This window comes from Cygnus atratus, chromosome 1, assembly GCF_013377495.2.
Source record: "Cygnus atratus isolate AKBS03 ecotype Queensland, Australia chromosome 1, CAtr_DNAZoo_HiC_assembly, whole genome shotgun sequence".
NCBI lineage: Eukaryota > Metazoa > Chordata > Aves > Anseriformes > Anatidae > Cygnus > Cygnus atratus.
Genome location: NC_066362.1, coordinates 100,109,265 through 100,129,568, shown reverse-complemented (window position 1 = coordinate 100,129,568; position 20,304 = coordinate 100,109,265). Strand labels below are relative to the sequence as shown.

At 40.1% G+C, this 20,304-nt stretch overlaps 2 protein-coding genes across 3 annotated transcripts; one reads left to right on the top strand and one right to left on the bottom strand.

The window, feature by feature from the left end:
- Nucleotides 1-4,549: 4,549 nt before the first annotated feature.
- FAM162A (family with sequence similarity 162 member A) lies at nt 4,550-13,233 on the bottom strand. The gene is made up of 5 exons (XM_035569597.2): nt 13,105-13,233; nt 12,022-12,147; nt 9,685-9,793; nt 6,468-6,576; nt 4,550-4,793 (listed from the first exon to the last, which is right to left on the bottom strand). The coding sequence occupies exons 1-5, from the start codon at nt 13,118-13,120 to the stop codon at nt 4,698-4,700; spliced, it is 456 nt and encodes a 151-aa protein (XP_035425490.1). The 5' UTR covers nt 13,121-13,233; the 3' UTR covers nt 4,550-4,697.
- A 1-nt stretch (nt 13,234) lies between these two features.
- MIX23 (mitochondrial matrix import factor 23) lies at nt 13,235-20,264 on the top strand. Of its 2 annotated transcripts, none has more exons than XM_035569599.2 (5): nt 13,235-13,346; nt 13,652-13,777; nt 14,300-14,446; nt 17,479-17,538; nt 19,978-20,264. In XM_035569599.2, the coding sequence occupies exons 1-5, from the start codon at nt 13,296-13,298 to the stop codon at nt 20,026-20,028; spliced, it is 435 nt and encodes a 144-aa protein (XP_035425492.1). In that variant the 5' UTR covers nt 13,235-13,295; the 3' UTR covers nt 20,029-20,264. The 2 variants fall into 2 exon arrangements, with proteins under 2 accessions (XP_035425492.1, XP_050564257.1); XM_050708300.1 differs by having other exon boundaries at nt 13,281-13,349.
- Nucleotides 20,265-20,304: the final 40 nt, after the last annotated feature.

Sequence of the window (20,304 nt, the reverse complement as noted above, 5' to 3'; positions counted from 1 at the left end):
TACTGATAGAGACTGATCAGAATTACTTGGTAAACCAAGGGCAATCAGACTGTTTGCATTTGATAGAGCCAAATGTGTGGTGTTACAGTACCCATCTAATAAATAACATTCAGGCCACATGCGAAGGACTCTGTTTTGAAGGAAAAGGGCTCTGAAAAAATCTGAGGTTCATTATGCATTTTCACTTGAATACTGGTTACCTGACGTGATTCTGTGTGGCTAGTGTAATTTTCACAGGTATAAAAAAAAAATCTTTTAGTAGAAATGGGGAATTATGTGAACTTTATGTTCAGCTTTGTTGAAACTTTTTTTTTTACAGGAGCATTCTCGATGTTGCTATTTTCACTTAAAAAGAGGCAAGAAACTGGGAGCAATAACAACTGTTAAAAGGTGTGAGGTTTCATTCAGATGGGAAACAAGGCACTTTTTAACATCAAGAATAGCTATTAGACTGATATGAGAATAACAAGTATTACGTTCGCTGTTAGAAACATTTCAACCAGTACTTTCTGCTTTCCTAAAGAGTATGTTGCTGTTCAAATGGAACTTAGAGAATGCCTGTAGCCTCCTCCACTGTTTGAAGTGATCTGTTCTTGTTCTGTGTACAGCTAGGAGGCAGCACCATCTAACAGGCAGAGGATATGCCAGGAAACTGTTCGATGTGTTTGGTTCTTCTGTTAGCTCTGCTATGCAGTGTATAGTGCCAGAAAAGTGATTTCACGTATTTTCTGCTTCCCTTACTGTGTAAATGGAAGTTAATGCATTTGTTTCTGTCTGCATGTGGAGACCCCATCTAGGCAACTTCCAGAAGCCTTGTGAGCTGGTAAGGTGAGAAGATTCTTGAGAATCAAGAATTTCTGAGTTGTTCTTGGAGCATCACTAAGGAACTGTCAGGTTTTGACAGCGTCAAACTTTAAATTGGGCATTAGAGCAAGGAAGATGCAGGATTGTCTGGTATTTTTATCTAGCAGTCCTGTCTGCAGACCTGTAATGCCTTTTAAATGTTGTGTGTTTGTTGGGGCAGCTAATTCTTTCTGTTGGTAAAGATCCCAGTATAATGTGGCACACAGGATTCTTTTCTTGGATTCAGGAAGATACAGGAGATGGTGGGGCAGAAAGTTAACAAAATTTCAGCAACTAAGCCAGGACCAGTGTTTGGGGCTCCTGAGAATACACCACAGAGGCAAACAATCATTTGCTGCCTGGAGACTTCAGCCCATTCTTATATTTGTGTTGGTTCTTTGAAGCTGACTAAATACTGGTGGTCAGAGTCCCCTCTGTTAATCTTAAGGGAAGACAGGAAGACATTGACCCAGGAAGATGTGTGTTCTTGACCCCGCATTTCTATAACATCAGCACTAAGATTGTTAAGAACTAAATCCCACCACCCAGTTCTGAAAGTGCTGATGCTCCTGGTGATGCACCTCTGTGCTTTCCTGAGGATTTGCAGGACAGCTGTCTTACCTTTGGGCAGTTTTCAGCTCTGTGCCACCTTTAAGTACTTCCCCATGTCTTCCAGTATGTTTTCTTCTGGGATTGGGACAACATGTCATTAGTACTTTCACATGCCAATTTTAGCTAGCAGACATTAAGGTTTTTTTTCAGATGCCTGTGTTAGTCAGAAAATAAACAGTGTATCTGTGTACTACTGTTACAATGTCCATAGGGCTCCTGCATGGTCTTTTGAGGCAGTGTTCAAGTTGTGAGATTGATCGTTGCATTGGGAAGTATCTATTGCATCTGGAAGAGGTACAGCGATAAAGCATATGGTGTAGGATTAGTAATTTTACTTCTTAGGATAAACATAAATGGTGTTGCAGACCAAGCCAAAGGGGAGAAAGGAAATATTTTTCTAAGGGATTAATATATTCCTTTTCATCAGGCGCTGTTATAATAGTGTAGGCTAAAGCTACGACCTAATCAGGTGATGTGGGGTGTTCTCCAGTGAGCTAGACTGGCTGCTTAGGCAGAAACAAGAAGTTTTTAAAACACTGTCTGTGTTCAGAAGTGCTTTCTTAGAAGCCATCACACTAGGAAAGAGGTGGTTACTTTCATTGTACCTCTCAGATTTTTCTAGTGCGCTACTTGCAAAAAAAAAAATAAAAAATAGTGCCATGGTTGGGAGTGAGCTAGAGAAGGCACAAAGCCCGTGCTCAGGTTTTTGAGACCATGAAGCCTACATGGGAGCTGAAAGAAAACAAACGGGTGCAGTGATAAACAGGTTTTATGGTAGATCCAGAAATGGTGGTCATACCAGACATCTAACGAAAGGATATACCTCTCCTATGAAGAAGGCCTGAGAGCTGGGGATGTTCAGTCTGGAAAAAGCTCTGGGGTACCCTGCAACTCTTTGCTCAGGCAGACAATGACAGGACAAGAAGGGGGGAATGGCTTTAAACTAAAGAGATTTAGATTGGGTGTTAGGAGGAAGTTCTTCACTCAGGGTGGTGAGGCACTGGAACAGGTTGCCCAGAGAAGCTGTGGATGCCCCGTCCCTGGAGGTGTTCAAGACCAGGTTGGATGGACCTTGGAGCAACCTGATCTAGTGTGAGGTGTCCCTGCCCATGGCAGGGGGGTGGAACTAGGTTATCTTTGAGTTTTTTTCCAACCCGGGCCATTCTATGACCCTTATGACATGACTACTAAATGGAGCTTCTGTCAAACTAATGGTCCAGGGTTTGATTTTTGAATAAGCAGGCGTAAAGCTTATAGATATTTGAGCAAAATGTAAAACTGTTGACCATTGCTGCTCTGGGCATTGCTTTCTGAGTGGTATTTTGCATATTTTTATTTGAAATGTTTTACCAGCTGGATGAGTCCAAATAGTTTTATATACAAAAATAGATCAGGTACCTTCTAGCCCTGTTGAAAGAATATACTCGGAAGTGCTTCTTGAAAGCAGAATATTTTCTGGTTTTAAGTTCTACCATCACCAAGCATAAGTCAAATCACCAGTTTTTCTCTGTGGTAACCTGAAATATTGCCTGAAGTTGATGTTCTCCTCCTTGGTCTCAATTAATAAATACACAAGCACAGGCACATAATCTGGTAAGACTTTTTGATTCCCACCTATATGCTTACTAGTGTAGTCATGAAAGATCTGTTCACATACCTGCAGTGGAATTAAGCATGACTTGTATTCGGTATTAACTGAATGGACAAATCTGTGGGAGCTGGCTCTGCTTGCATGACAACATACTTTTAATAATTGTCTTAGTGAGAATCTGATAACAGGTCGTAGCATCATCTGATTGCTTTAAACTTCTGTGGAATGACTGTATGGCTTCTTGATTGGTTATATCTCTGTAGTATGGGTGGTAGCCAGAAATGCAATTCATAGAAAGATGGACTGAAGCAGTTATTCATTTTCTATCTGTAAAGTAAAGGACAAAGTACTAGAGAGGACTGCATTAGATATCTCATTATTTCTTTCCAATTATAAATACAAGATTTATCCTGCATTTCTGAAGGGCTTTTAATTCAGCAATATTGCTAATTTGTAGTAGTACAAGAAAAACAGTGAAAAGTTTCAGGAAAAATAATCTGCCTCCCACTATCAGGATGTTCACAGCCTACATCTGTCAAACATGCCTCTTCTGTTTCTGGAGTCCTCAGGGGCCAGTTAGCATGCAGTCCTGGGAAAATAAAGTTTTGAACAGTCCTGATGGTCCTAATCTACATTTCCTTCCAAATGATCCGAAAGGAAGAGGGAAAAATACTGGTCTCCAGTTGCTGTGTGCTGTTTAGCATGAACAGTATGTGACTCTTCTGGGATGAATGCCAGAAACAGGGCTACTGGGAGTTGCTCTCTGCAGGTGTTACTGGGTCTGCTGCTTCTGAAACTTGAGGCAGGTGATCTTTATGTGGGTTAGCAACATGAAAGTACAGGTGGCATTTTAAAGGGAAAATATGCAAATAAATCCATATAGTTTTGGAAAAAAGGAGCTTGGCAGCAGAGAGAAGAAATGCTTGATTAACTTTCTTACACTCATGTGCCTCTAAGTAGCATATCTGATAGCACAGGCTGAAGTTATTGCTCATTATTCGTCAAAATACTCATCTCTGTACTCTTAACTTGAATTTCCTCTCACCTCACTAGCAACTCCAGTGTAAAAAATGTTAGGTTGTCTTGTGCAATACGCTGTTTCTGTGGTATCCAGGGTATCACTCCCTTTCCTCTTCTTAGCAAAAGAAGACAAGTAATCCTTGACCTATACAGAGGTAGCCAGAATATACTGGACCTGGAACAAGTAAGTAAGCAGACTTTCTAACAACGTCTGAACATTTTGACCATGTTAATGCAGTCATGTAATGATTCCCGACTCAAGGACTTCCTTAATAATTGTTCTCTCTTACACAAAGAACATACAGAAAAAATTGGGCAGCCTGTAACAATACAGAATACGTATAGCACCACTCTTTTTAAAGGGACCTGTAGTAGAGATAGTGGATGACTGGAGTTATGACTTTAAGTTAATGAAGGAAATAAAATTACATGGCTTGAAGAAGAGAGTTTTGGGGAAAGGGGAAGGTACCAGGAAGAAAAACAGATGTTTCTGTTTTTAATGATCACAGGTATTCATTCTTATACACAAGAGTACAGAACCTACAAGAAAGATGTGACTATATCCTCCTCCCAGTGCTGAGGAGGACTTCAGGCTTTTCTTCCCCCATCCTTGGTTTCTTCATTTCTTCCTCTACGGTTTAGCAGATGTACTCTGAGTAGCTTCTTCTTTCCATTGAGCTTTCTTCTCCAAGTTTATGCTTGTAAGCGTTTCATGCCTTTTTATGGCCTACAACATATGACAAAGAGCAGAAGGTGTCACCGAAAGTACCACAGAGAGGAAATTTGAATTAATTGTTTTCAAAGTATCTGGCCTATCACAGAGAACTACCGAGGCCTACTAAGGCACAGTTCTGTCAGCTTTAGTGACAGGAAGAGAGAAGGTTAAAATACAGCATCTAGAGATTAGTTTAAATTTATTATTTCTCTGGGAATAAATTAAGCCCTTCTGTTAATGGCACTAGCAGATGTATTCTGGGCTTCTAGTCAGTATTTAATATTAATCTCTGGTCATCAGAAGTCAGAGACACTGGAAAAAAATCAGAAGTTAAATAGATTCCAGCTGCTGTGAAAACAAGGGTCCCAAAGCAGCTCTCCTCTTCTGCTGTTTGCATTCATATTATATAAACCTAAGAGGAAAATGTTCTGGGAATTATCAGTCATTGATTTCTTCTGCTAAGGCAAAAGAGAAACCTTTCCACTGATTTCAGAGTGATGCATCCTTTTCATTTTGATAGGCAAATGCTGACAAGTAGAAATGCTACTTGACACTTAAATAATTTGCAGTGCTTTATTAACTAAGACTCAGTTAATAAAGTTTCGCTAGTAACTTAGTTGTCAATAAAAAGAAGATGGGAACATGGTAATCAGAAGAATGGCTGCAGAGAAAGGCAGCATACAGTAAGGTTCTGCCTGTATAGATGCTTTAAGAAGCTCAGGGTTTTCAGCTTCTAGTAATTCTTAAAAGAACGTAGTGGACTGTGTTTGTTAGTCCTGTGCTTTTTTTCCCCTCAGAGCAACATTACAATAAGCTGCACAGACTATATTCAAGTTCCTTTACTTTGAGACTAATGATGCTGAGACTTGACTTCAGTGTGCAAAAAGTGCTAATTTGTTTATAAAAATAACAGGAAGTTAATAGTTTACCAATTATGTTTTAAAAAGTACAAAATTAAAGCATGACTAACCCGTCCTTCAATCGGAAGCTTAAACTTTACACTTCCTCACCTCAAATTATGCAAATTAAATCACAGACCTAGTTCTGCCACAGGCTGAACTTAGATATGACAAATTATATATAAGTGAAGGACGCTCAGCAGCTACAGGACGGGGGAACTTTTCTATAATATGAACTGTTGGGTTTTTTTCAAAAATTAGTTCCATCCACAATAGAGACTTTTCTACTACAATTAAAGGGCACAGAATTACTGCTGACCACCTCCCCACTGTTTAAAAAAGATTTTGAGATTTCTCAGTCTGTGTGTGAAGAAATACACCCATCTGCTGTTTCCATTACATTGATTTTTTTTAAGCATTGCAGTGTGTAGAGAGGTGTTTGTAATAGATCCACACAATGAACTGTGTATGGATCCTATAGGCCCAAGGAGCATTTACCTGCCTACCAGACTGACAGAAGAGAAGATGCTCTTTCCTTTCAAGTTCTTGCAGCCTGTCAGCAAAACTGAGGAATTAAACCAGTACAAGATAAGATTAAGTATTGCACTGAGGGGCGGGGAGGGGAAAGACTATTTTTGCTTATATGGTCTTAACAGTGACATCACCCTTTTCTGACTGGGAATTAATTAGTGAGGGTTAGGGAATGAGAAGGACAAACAGTACAAACAATCCAAATGAGTTTATATCAAGATCCATTTGTGCTCACCAGCCAAAAATCTGTGCTTACCTGCTTCCCTCTAATCACCATCGCTATGCATCCCAGTATAGTCAAGGCAATCATTACATAGCTGACCTTCACGCGCAGTGTGGTCTGTGCTGCTCTGATTGCTTCAATCCTCAAGAAATAATAATAAAAGAACAGACTCGTTACTGGAGACCCAAATAAACCATTGGCTAGTTGTTTGATTTCTCCTGGCGTTCTACCTGTATAATCTAGGTATGCTCTCTGTGTATAATGCTAACAGTACTTGGCTCTTTCCACAAAAAAAAGAAAAATAAATTTAAAAAGGTTTTACAAGAATGGGAACATCTGATTCCTAGCTACTTTGGGATATACAAAATCATGGTAACATAGGACTTTCTCAAAGCTGGGAACAAACCCAATATTTTAAAATAGTAAATCGTTAAGAGAATGCAAGGGAAAGAAGGCTGCAGTATTTAAGTATGTATATTCCCTACAGGGAGGACAGGAAAAAGAGAGGGATGCTTTTACTAATACTAGTTTACTAATACTACCACTTTCTAAAGTCTATGGAGACAAAGTATGCATACCCATACTAGAACTTCAGTGTATTTTAGCACTGTAAAATATGCGTGTTCCCTCAATAGCAGAAGCACGGTAAAAAACATTTGTCAGAAGGAATAAAATACGTTATTTAACAGTTTGAGCTTCTTGGACAGAGGGAAATATCATCACAACTTAGCAGTTCTTTTTGCTTGAGGTTCAAAATGCTTTCATTTATGGTACCATCTACTTTCTAAAGAAGGCTTCCTCTACTACAGCATTTGATAATGCTATTTTTAGACTTCACACTGGCTGCTAAACACAATACTCCTAGAAATTCTGGATAGGACTTGGTAGAAGACCAGTGGTTATGATTTCCCTTCTGCTAGGTGAAACAGACTTAAAGTAATCTGTTTTCCTAGGAAACTGCAGAGGCATAGAGGACTGTAAGCTTTCCAACATTGATTTTGGACAGGTAACTCCTTTATACCTTTTCTGTATTTCAGCACGCTTATCCAGACGTACCAGTAGCTGTATCGCTCCTTTAGGAAACCTGTTGCCTTGTCTATGGTTATCTTTTAGAAGACAGAAGGCCTCCACAAGAAAAATATCAGTTATTAAAGTCTTTCAACTGTACTGAAGATCATTCTACCAAACTGCATCTCAAATACTGCAGATATGACATTCATGTAAGGAATACCAATGCAGGATGGGCCAATGAAATGTAACGTTTCCAGATGTGTTTTCTAGTGACTTAGTCCTATATATTTAACGCTCCTTGCAGAATTTAGAGCAGTTGACTCTTCTTGTTGAGGAAGTCTAACATTCTCATTGTTTAAATTTGGTATATTATAAAATTACAGGAGACTGGAAAAGCATCAACATAATGGCACAAAAATGCATCACGAGGTAATTATATGCCAAGCCTAACATGGATAATAAATTTAACAGAACTGGGAGACCAATATTGTACACAAACACCAGTAAATATGTAATCATATCACATTTTGACCCTTATACTTGGAGGAAAAAGACAACAAGGGATCCGCGATGGTTCAGCATGGTATATCACATAGGACATGAGAACTAAAAAAAAAAACATTCTGGTCTTTTGAAGAGGAATGCGAGAGTCATTGATCACCATTTCATAGTACTGATCCGAGAAAATTTCTAATCATAGAGAACATGTCAATCTAGCATCAAGCTAATAATTTAGCTTCCAGGTTATTTGTTTTTGCAAATAATTTGTGATGAACAACTTTGGCTCTTGGCTGCACTTAAGCTGAAATGCACAGATTTAAAAACTATTAGTTTTTATTTTTGAGTTACCTTGTGTGTGCTAGACTATACAAGAGGAAAAAGTAGTTATCTGAATGCAATTTTCACTTAAAAATTAATTCAGTGGCTAAGATTAGCATTTATTTTGTTTAATAAATTATTTACTTTTGATGAGCATAACTTGCAAGAGATGGTTGTATCACATGTCCTTGCAACCCAAACTTACGCGGTTTAGAGAAAGAAAACAAGCTTTTGTGTTTTTATAGTTCTTAATCGTCTTTTCAACTTTGGCTGAACTATTTCCCTAAACAAAACCACTAATTCAACCTATGCACTTGCAAAAATGATCAGCTTTTATCAGAAATTGGTTTGTCCTTTCAATAAAGCATGATTTTAGATGCACAGTCAATGGCTTCACTCAGTCTGATAACTGTTTTCTTAAAAACACTCATAACAAGTATTTTGTATGCAAAAATATAGGAACTGACATAATTTAATGTTTTAATAATTTAAGACTATGTATTTCAAATTCAATTTCAAGAAAAATGATCCAAACCAAAATTGAATAATTAATTTTCAACAATTTTATCCATTGTGATACACTTATAAAAAGCTTAGATACGTGGGTGTATTTTCAATTCCTACACCATGCATCCAACAGAATATCTTTAGACAGGAGCTACATAATTTGCTCACCTAAGTAATACAAGATTGACCGAATCTTTTGAATAAATATATATATAAACATTACAAGCGTATTCTAAGAGATAACTATACTAACACCAGAAATGTTTTTTTTGAACTAATAATTGCATTTTATTTTATTTTTTAAACTTTGATCTTCAGTTTAGGTAGGCAAAATAGAACATCCAATTTTATTTTCTACATCTCACACAGGACAAAGCATTCGCATTCAGATTTCACCAGCAATGGGGAAATTTTGACTATTTTATTTTCGTTAGGGAACCTTTCCACTATTTGTTAGTTTAAACCCCAAGAGTAAAGAAAGTTGGCCTCTGCCCTCCAGATATTCATTAACAAATATTTTAAATGCGTTTCAATTATTTTATGGCTATATCATGAAAATTTCATGCATTAGGCTTTGACATATTAAGAAAAATGCTATGGAAAGCTCGCACCAATATTTGCAAAAAGCTTTTTTGATTGGAAGAATAAAAATTAATTGAAATGTGTTGTTTTTCTAATGAAACAACCGATAGGTGCTGGCCATCCCTTCAGAAAAATCCAAATGCATGTATATCAAAATAGTTTCCCAGGTCATATAATCTTATCTACAAGGTGATACAACAGTCACAGCAGCATAAGAATTTTCAGCTGTGGAAACCCATTCCTGTTAAGAAAAGGTATTTACGAATTGCATTCAAGTAATATATTCCTTTGAAAATGCTGCTTCTCTAACAGCTTCAAAACTGGCACTTACGAGACAGTCTCTGGTATATCCTCTGGTTTTTTGAAATGGCCTGCCCACAACAAACATTTTTTCTCCCAGTCTGTAGGCTTGTGTCCAGGTACCCTTAAGGCAGACCGACCTAAAATAAAATAAGGTAAACAAACAAAAAAATCCACAAAAAAATAGAAAGTCAGAAAAGTTGAATTGCCGCAGCTGTAATAAACCAGTTAGGTTGAGCAATGAAGTACAATTACTAGAGTAGGTTACAGAACAAAAATTTATCACAGTCAGATTAATGAACTTCTAAATATGGATTAAGCTTAGGCCATGTTAGGAAAGCCAAATCTTGCCCAAGGCAAGCTCTGAATATTTACAACTCTAAATTTATGGAACCTGCTCCATCATCTATGCTTCCTAAGCTGCTGTGATATAGTTTTCTACTACATTTAAATTAGTTTAAAGAAATGAAATGAAATGAAACTGCTACAGAAAAGCCAATATGCTGCACCATAGCATAAGAGTATTATAAGTTTTCCATGGACTGTAGGATTTTATCTTATTTGGAGATATTAACAACCGAATGACCATAAGCAAAGATCAGATCCTTAATTTTCAGTTCAGTCTTTCAACCTCCAAATACAAAATATTTAGAATAAAACAGGACAGTTTTTCTATACATAACATTAAAATCTAGCATACAAAGTGCAAAAATAAGCATTAAAACAACGATGGGATGTGTTCTTCATGGATGTATGTTGCTTAGTGGATTCATAAATGACCTAGGAAGTAGTGTGGATACATAGCTTGCTGACAACACTGTGTTAGTAAGAAGATGGCTAGGGGTGAAGATCTGCAGGACTTCAGAATCCCAACTCAATGAAATCCAGTGGAAATCCAGTGAAAATCCCTCCCATTTATGTAAGTAAGAAGCAATTCCAGTTCACATACAAAGGACAAACTCTAACCTAACCATTATTGCTGCAAAGTAAGTCCTTGGGGTTTCTTGGAGGTTTCGGGAAAAGTTCAGTAACAGAAAGGCAAAAGGCATTATTAGCACTGACTAGGAAACGAACACAGACCAACACAAAAGCTTTATTATTCCACTGTGTAAAAAACATGACTCCAGCATTTTGAAAAGCTTGCAAAACGCTGATCCCTCATCTCAAAAACAGTCCAGCTAGAATGGGCACAGAGAAAATTCGCAAGTGTGGTCACAGCTATGGAATGGCCACCATATAAGAAACACTGTAATAGACTGAGATCCTGCAGCCTGGAAAAGCACTAACTGAAGGCCCCTTCATCACAACAGAGGGCGCCAGAATCGCCAGATTGCAGTGACCGTCTGGAGGAAAACAGCGCATACCAGGCTCAGAAACAAATACAAGCCTGTACTTATTTTCTCAAAGCACAGTTCAGCCAAGGAACTCCTTCACAGAGGCTGTGGATGCCAAAAATAGATACAGCTTCAAGATACTGGGAAAATTTACGAAAGTAAAATCCAACAAGGACCATTAAACAAAGACTCCAGCTCTGGGACAGCAGTCTAGGGAAGAAACACTATGTTTGCCCTGTTTCTATATTCCTTCTTAGAGCCTTGCTATTAATCACCGTTCCTGTTAGTCCTCACAAAAATGTAAGGGCCCTCCTTCACTGGCCACTACTGGAGAGTGACACTGTTAAACAGACCTTTGGTCTTACCTAGTACAGCTGAGTTATTGATTTTATTTTTTTAACACAGATGTATGCAAAATGCTTCACATCTGTATGCTGCTTTTATCTAGCATCAACAGGCCAAGTAGGGAAACAGTTATAGAGGAGTCTGATTAGAGTACCAAAACTGTGCTCTAATCAGTTACAAAATGTCTCAACACCCCAGCTTTACCTGACCAATCTCACCTTTAAATACGAACTAAGCCAATGATCAAGACCGACTCTCTCCTGCAGGGCATGTTCAAGTTTGTGAACAGCTGGAGCTGGTTCTACTATGGAAAATTGCAAAAGTATTTTAGCTAGTATAATATTCCTAAACACTGACAGTTTATATTGGGGCTGAACAGTCTGTTCTAGAGCACAGATAAGAGCCTCAGAGTGCAGGGCTGTACATCAAATACAATACTAATGACCTGCTACAAAGCAAAAGCTGTGTTATTGTCACAAGACAAAATATTGTCCCCTGGCTTTGTTAAAAAACAAGATCTCACTGCTAATTTTAACGTTCAGTTTTTCAGTCTAAAGATTAGAATTCCCTCTCACAAAATCAGAGATATTGGTATACATGTCTGCAAAATGCCTGTTCAGATGACTGCAGCCTGAGTACCTAAATATTTCAAAGCACGAAATGTGGCATGATCTTTATCAGAAACTTACTTCTTGGCTGAGGTGGACTTTCCTTGAGGGGTTTGCTGCAAAGCCTTCTGTTTATATTCAGATCTACTCCTCTAGTCAACCTCAGAATTGAGGGAATTTTTCTTTCCAGCAGTTTAACAGCCCTGTCTGGAAGAGAAAGCAGAAGAAGCAAAGGAGTTAAATCTAACTCTGAATATTAGAGAGTGAGAACACTGGAAGATAAGTAGGAGGCTGTTTCTCCTCCCCACCTCCAGGAGAAAATAAGAAATAAAAACAGTGGGTACAAACCTAATACTGTGCAAGAAACTGCAGGTTTAGGCTGCAGCAGAATCTAAGAAAGAAATTACAGACAACTCCATAAACCATCGCTGGAGCTTACCTGTTAAGCGCATGTAGAAAAACCGGACTGACAGATAATAGCCTACAAGCAATTTCTAAGACGTGCTACTAACGTATCACCACTTCAAGGCACTTATCTATTCCTGCACATCAGGTATACTTCGGGCAGTGCTCTTTCAAGGACCGTACACCAGGATTTTGACAGCTTTGTCACATCCTAGAAGTCACATCCTTGTCTCATCCTAGACGGGTCTTTTGATAGAGGGTTACCAAGACAAAAGCCAGACCTCGCAGTGCTGAGATACTGCTTGGTGGTGCGTCAGGAGACGAGGCGCCTTATATATGAAAATGTGCTATTTTAATTGAAAGACCTTTCTGTTTATCATTTGATGAAAAATTTCTGAGGAAAAAATGAATTTTTGGAAGATAAAAGGGTAGTAAATTTATATATATATATATTTTTAATATTCTTTATGCTGGAAAACTTCTCAACTATAGAAAAAAAAAAAAAGACACCCTCAAAACCAAACCATTCCCAAGGTTTTCAGAGGAGAAAATTAAAAATAAAAAGGCACAAACCTCCCCCACCCCCCCCTTTTACTTTTTAAGCCAGCTCGGAGGCCTCCGGGCTTCAAGCTTCAGCGCGCACCGTGCGCGTCACGGCACCCACCGCGGCCGCCCGGCCCCGCTGCGCTCCCTCCCGGCCCCGCAGACCCCCCCGGACCCCATCCCGGCTCCGGGGCCCGGCCGGGGCCGGGCACTCACCGGCGCGGCCCCACATTGCGCTGCCCGCAGCCCGCAGCGCGGCGTGGGGCCCCTCAATGTCACCCCCCCCGCTACCCGTCCCCGTCCCCGCCGTGGGGCTGCCGCCCGGTGCCGCCCCTGCCCCCGCTCCGCCCGCCTCGTCCCGCCCTCGCCGCCCGGTTGGCTGCCGCCGCGCCTTCGGCCTTTCCAATATGGCGGCGCCCAGCAGAGCGGCGAGCTGCGAGGACTTCGCCGAGTTCCAGGTAGCGAGAGCGGGGCGGGGGACGGGGACCGGGGCCTCCTCTCCCCGCCGGGGGCCGTCGCGATGTGTGGCTGTTGCCTGAGGCGGGAGGCCCCGGGCTGCCCCTCGGCTTCCCGGCCCTCGCTCGGGTCTCCCGGCGGCAGCCCCCGGCCGTGCCAGCAGGCAGGGGGCGCAGCAGGCCGCTGGGCCGCTCTGAGGGGCGCCCGCCTGCCCTTCGTTCCCCGGACCGCAGAGGCCGCGGCTTCCCTGTGTGTTTTTCTTTTTCTTTGAGAGATAAATATTTATTTTTTTATTTATTTAATGCAGGAGTTGCTCAGAGTGATGAGGACGATTGATGACAGAATTGTCCACGAGTTAAACACTACAATTCCAACAGCTTCCTTCGTAGGGAAAATTGATGCCAGCCAGACATGTAAAGAGCTCTACCAGTCTGTAAGTGTCTATTTCTTTAACTTCAACTCATTTTCTGAAGTTTTACTCAGTGCGGTGGCCGCTAAAGCAGCGCATCTCAATTTCTAAGGAAAAGATTCTTGATATATCATGCTTTATGTATTCATAATGGCACACCTGACTTCTCTATATAGCTAAACCACACGCATGCAAAAGCTACTTCACTTTTAAGCCATGTTGTGGACTTGCTTGTCTTGCAATACCGATCCTTTGAGGTGTACTGCAGACAGCCCACTTTCTTTTAAAAATGGGTGCTGGAGCACTTTTGTGGTACTCAAAGACTCTTATCTTGTATCTTTGACTTTTACCATCAGTTCACGTCGGTAATTACTGCTCAAAGCAACATTGCTTCCATGTAGGTTATAGAGTCAAAGGGAGTTCTGCAGGCATAGCAATGCCTTAACTTCAGAAAGTCTCTTAAATTTGTAACTCAGAGCTTTTTTTTTTTTTTTTTTCTTTGGGTAGTTGACCTAGTTGTTGTGACTTTATCTCATCCCCACTTAGCTGATGGAAGCTCACACCAGCAGAGAGAGAATCATCAAAAACTGCATCGCTCAGACTTCCAGTGTAGTGAAAACTCTCAGAGAAGAGAGGGAAAAGGCACAAGATGACGTAGCATTATTAAAGCAACTCAGGAAAGAGCAGACAAAGGTGAGTGGTGGAGATTTTGTGAGGTCACTTAGAAGTCAGAGGGTGTCTTTCCCAAATGGAAAGATCTCCGTGATGGAGAGAACCCAAAGGGGGTCCTGACTTAAGTGGTGTTGTCCTGGGTTCTTGTCAGCTGGGTTTGTGAGTGGTGTTTTCCCTGGCACTCAGAACAGAACTGCTTTTATCCTGTAAATTGAACGTTTTTGGAGATTCTGTTACACAAAGGCATGGTAATACATGCATGCTTTTCCAGAGTGGACTCTTAACTTTCACTGACTAGCGCCACTTAGTGTACAACTTAACTGGGGCTTGTTTATTCTCTTCAAAATGTCTGGAGGTTCCTTTTGCCTTTTTTGAGATTTTGTGAAAAGTAGTCTGTCTGCAAATGGTGGATGTGTGCCAAGATGCAAACACTAGAAGATAATGAAATGTCTTTCATGTTTGTCTTTTGCACCACACAGTTACACAGACTTAAAGCTGTCCCTATTCAACATCACCCTGAGAAGCATTATTCTTACTCAGTGTATTAATTGGAGTTCCTGTCCTCTGCGAGGAGCTGCCAGACAACCTTGAATTCCACTTAAGCATTTTTTTTTGTTGTTTAGTGTTTAGCTTTTATGGTGTGAGAGTGACTTCTGGGTTTGCATAAGGAGTTTTAATGTGCAAACCTTCTCAACCTTATGGCCTCTGCATGGAAAGTGTAATTCACCAGAGGTGAATTAGATGGACTGTCAGAAGTGGAAAGAAGTGGTCTTTTGCAGAGTAGTTGAATGCTGATGCAGTTGTGAGTGCAGAGCTTCCTGGGGAGATGACTTGAGTTCAGGGGTTCACAAACCAGCATCTGATTTTCCCAGACACTGAGTGAACTGTTTGACGTGCTCTCAGAGAAGTGCTCTGTTGTGAGCTCAGATTTAAAGAACCAAATGGCAGGCAAGTGGTTTTGTCCTTCAAGCCTAACTTACAGAACTTCTAATAAGCATCCATATTAGTTTTGGAAAAATGGAATGATAGCTTAATATTTTCTATAAGGTTTTTTTCAGAGTCAGTTCTTTAAATCACTTAGTTACTGAGCCCAGAACCTACCGCTGAAACCAATAGGAGAATCTCAATGATAATGTTTAATAACTGGATGTGATTTCAAATGTTAAAAGCAATCTGTCATTTGGAAACATCCCAGAAATCCTTTGATCAGATGACCTCAAATTTGCACTTGATTTTGAGAGTGGTTTCTTCCCTATTTCCACCTTTTTCTTTTCCTTCTCCATGAGCTTTTTTTTTTTTTTTTTCCCCTGGAACAACTCAAATAAGCTCTCTTGACAGAACGCATCCTACATTTAAGATTATTCATTTTGAATGTGTATTTGTTTGAAATACGGATCTGTTCTTTTTTCTTTATACTTTTCTCATACTGTTAATAGTACAAATTGGAGGACTTTATACAAAATTACTTCTTCTGGGTCACTGCTTAAAAAAAACCTTGGAGTTGTGTGGCTCTAGCAGTCAATTCTTTCAGACCACTTACATAAAAATATCATTTGATTATTGTATTAATTTGGTATCATCTTAGTTCTCTTGTATGAAGTGTCATAAAATAGCCAACCAAATTAATTCTGGAAGTTCAAAACATATAGCTTAACAAGTATTAGCTTTATGAAGTGAATTAGTGGGGCCTGCTAAAAATATTGGAGTATGTTTTTAGGAGGAGAGAGAAAAAAACAAACTTAACAAACAAACACACCTGTATAGCCTTGTTGATTAACTGATTGCAATACTGATTGCATTGCTTTTTGGTTCTGCAACCCTAAGCAACAGGCTGAAATAGTAGTTTTGCTGAGGCTTGGTGTCAAAGATGAGTTACGTGACAATGCTGACAATTGTAAACCTGTTCATGTATTCCAGCAGGAAAAACCCTTCTTTGAAATGCTAAAGATCTTCTGAGTAGTTATGTTATAAAGACTAATGCTGGTCATCTAGCGACCCTGTTAATGCTGGGTTATTATTTCAAACAGTTTGGATTCCTGTTGAGTAGGTAAAAGCTCATCCAACACCAGTATAAGCTGTGTGTGTCTGGACATCCTACTTGGAGTTTTTTTAAAATGTAATTGCTCTCTTGGTTTGTATCTGTTCACCAACTCTCTAACTGGAGCCACATATTTAAAACTTATTCACTCTAGAGTCTAAAACTCCAGCAAAAATAAATCCTAAACATAGGCATAAACGGTAGTTGGGCTTTAAGTCCTCTACTGTTGCTTCTCGAACTTGTGGCAGGGTCAAATTCCCACAGGTCATCTGAACTCAGCTGTCACATGTGCCCCTTGGAGTTACTAACAGAGGTGAAAAAAAAAATTTCTCATGGATTGAGTGAGTGCTCAAGAACTGCTTATTGTGGCATTTCTTGCCAGAGCTCTTGCATCTCTGTAAATCTGATTCATCCTGCTATGATCACGTACCATAGTAAATGGTTCAGAGAACATGAACATATATGATCTGTTCTCGTAGACCCTTTTCTTGGTCAGCGCACAGAGTAGATGTCTTCGTGATCTTAACCCTAAATCAAGAATTTGATTTCTGTCATGGTTTTGCTGCCAGCTGTCCTATGACTCTAATAATGCATGTGTGGAGGAATGAGAACTCAAGGCTGCAAAACTAACTCTAGCACTACCATTTCCTGTGCTGAGTGCTCGAATTTGGCATAGTTATTTTTGTCGGTGAAGCCATGAAGGTTAATCAGCTAATTGCTGGCAAATCTTGATGGGCAATATTTGAGAATGAAGAACTAGTAACCAGTAGTTACTTCTGCAAGGCTTGCATTGCAAGTCTGCCTTCACAATACCTCTTATGGACAACTCTAGAGAACCCAAAGCATTGGCTGAATGGAGAGACCAGACTTCCAGGATAACTACCTTCAGTTCGTACCATTGGAGGGGATGCACACCTGGTACTGGGATTTTGTCAAGGAAGTTGCAAGGGTAGCGAATACTGAAGGCTGCAGGGAGCCATTCTGACAATAACCTGTTTCTTTGTCTATTCTGCAGTTGAAATTGATGCAGTCGGAGCTGAACGTTGAAGAAGTGGTAAACGACAGAAGTTGGAAGGTACTCAGTCATTTACCAAAGTGTTGTCGTTCTTTGCCGTGGGTTTGAACTGTCCTGCACTGCAGGTGTGGGACTGATGCCTTAGGAGGCAGGTTAACTAGAAATAGGTGAGGGCAGTGCTGGGGAAAGTAGGGAAAGTGCTCAGTCATTTTCCCATTTCTAGATGCAGAGACCAAAACTTCTCAGATGCACTATGAAGGAAAGAAATGTGGCTGGTTTAGTGGGGAGGAGGGACTGTGGAGTACTCCCTGTGTATTCTCTTGCTGCAGCATTTCACTTCAAATTAAGTGTTTAAAGGGTTTCCCAGTTAGTACTGACTGGGAAAAGCTAATCATGCCCTTAATTATTCTCTTTTTTAATAAATTTAGAGCCAACTTGGATAAAACTCAGAAATGCCATATCTGTAACAACATGTTACAGGCCACCAATGGCAAACATTTCATGGCAACACTACTGTCAGTTTTATTTTAAAAGGGCATGGGGTGAATTGGCTTCTAAAATAAGACACTTGCATTAGTCTCTCTATATCACCTTTACAAGGGAGTTTATCAGCAGAGTGTTTTGTATTAATACATAAAAGACAGCAAAATCAAACTTTTACATAGCAGCATGAATTTTAAGGTATCTTGGACAGTTTTTTTCTGTCTGAAAAAAAGATAGTACTTCAGGTAGACTATAGGAGTTAATTGGACTGAGTAACACACTGAGATCTGTGGGTAGATGATACTAAAAGTAGGAGGTGGTGTTAGTAAGTTCGCAATATTGGTGTTCCATGGGCTTCAGAGGCACTGACAATGATGCTTTCAAAGTTTGCATGATAGCAAGCTGGAAACTGAGGTGTTTTTTTCTTTTTTTTTGGTATGTTGTTTGATGTGAGAGAGCCAGCCTTACAGTGGTTTAGAGTGTATTTGCAGTACTCTTTCAGACATATGCATATTAAATGACTTGGATAAAGTGGAACAATCTTCCTAGTATTAAAATGCTTCTGAATGGGAAATTTTTGTGACTGCTGATTTCTACTGTTTCCTTCTATCATTTACTTGATTTTGGATCTTTACACACTCTTAACTCTTCCAGAGCTGTCCATTGCATGTGGTAATGTAATGGGACAGGCTGTGTGTGCATGTGAAAGAAATTATATCACAACTTCCATGTTTTCTGTAAGGCGAATTGGTTTGTAATATGTGTCTTTCTTAAAGTAAACCAAATTTGGTGGTAAGTCAAAGATTACTTAAAAATTGTTAGGAATAAATGCATAATTAAGGCATGTTGCATACCTCACTTTTGTTGAAGTTGCCATCGGTGCTGAACAAGGAGATCAGATGCAAAAGTAGACAATTCTAGGAAGATAAAGTTTAAATCTTACCATTTTACATAAAGTGATACATAAGTTCCCCAAGATGACAAGACCAGTCACTTTGCATGTGAAGCCTAAGGGAGACTTCACAAAACTTGACATCCCGAACATCAAAGGCATTTGGATCTGAAAAGTACCTGGATACCCTGGCAAAATATACTGTTGTGGGAGTCCTGCTGGTGGACCTAATAACCACCAGTGCCTCAGCTTGGTGCTAGGTGGAGCTCGTGTTACACTTCAGGACGTGCGCTGGGCAAAGCTTGGCGCCAAAACTTTAAATAACTAAATCCCCTGAAAACAGCACCAGTAACTTTGGTGTGAGCCTGTGTGTGTTGTGCTTTTGATTCAAGCTGCCATACGTTAATTACTGGCCCATGTCAGGTTAAGCAGGCTGTTTGATGAGGTCTGCAAGTTTGAGCTAAATTGAAACGATCTTCAGGTTCTAGTTCTATGCGCTAAATTTTACCCAGAGAAGGTGCCTAAAGTGAACGCAGCGAGAGCAGCCTGCCCTTTCTGAGGGAGTGCTGGCAACATCAGCACCCCCAGTTAAGTAACTAAAAGCAGGACCATGGCTTCCAAGAACACATACTTGCACCTCTTTTTAGCTGTTGCAACAATGTAAAGTGTGTTTGCTCAGGAAAGAGAAGAGTGTGATGTCCCAGTTTTAATGCCACAGTGAACTTAACACAGCTGGTCAGGATCCTTCCACTGGTCTTTTCCCTCCCTCTTTAAAACAGCAACAACAAAACCTCCCACCAACCAACCAATCAACCAAAAACTTCAGCATCTTTGATAGTGACAGACCACCAGGATTATAAGACTGCCCTATCTGAGGGAGAATACTGTTAGTGCTGTGCAGTCAGTCCCCCAGCACCAGGCTGCAAGCTTTGGATTCCGTAAAGCCAGGAGAGAAAGTGAATGGAGACAGATGCCTTGGTAAGTACCATTTATTGGTACAGCAGGGCTGGGCACCTCAAGGTGGGAGCTACAGGAGGAGACAGTTGCCTGAACTAGCTCTGAAGATCAGATCGTCCCATAGACATGGACTTACTCACTTCTGCTTTTCTGTTTTGGTGTCTCAGGTATTTAATGAACGTTGCCGAATTCATTACAAGCCTCCAAAGAGTCAATGATATTAAGTACTTCCCATCAAGGTGGTCCATAACCATGAGAGCCAAACTGGAAAGAGACCTTGGGCGAGCTGAATTGGGACCCTCCAGAGCCAGGAGAACCCAGTCCTGTTTTGTTTTGGACCTACTCTAGCTGGAATCTCAATTTAAATAATTCTCCTCTAATTAAGAGAAAACAACTCATCTTTTGTACAAAATATGTGAACAAATGAGTTTTATAGTATTAAAATAATTTTCAAATGGAATGTGAAAGTGGTATCTTTCTTAAACTTTTCAAGC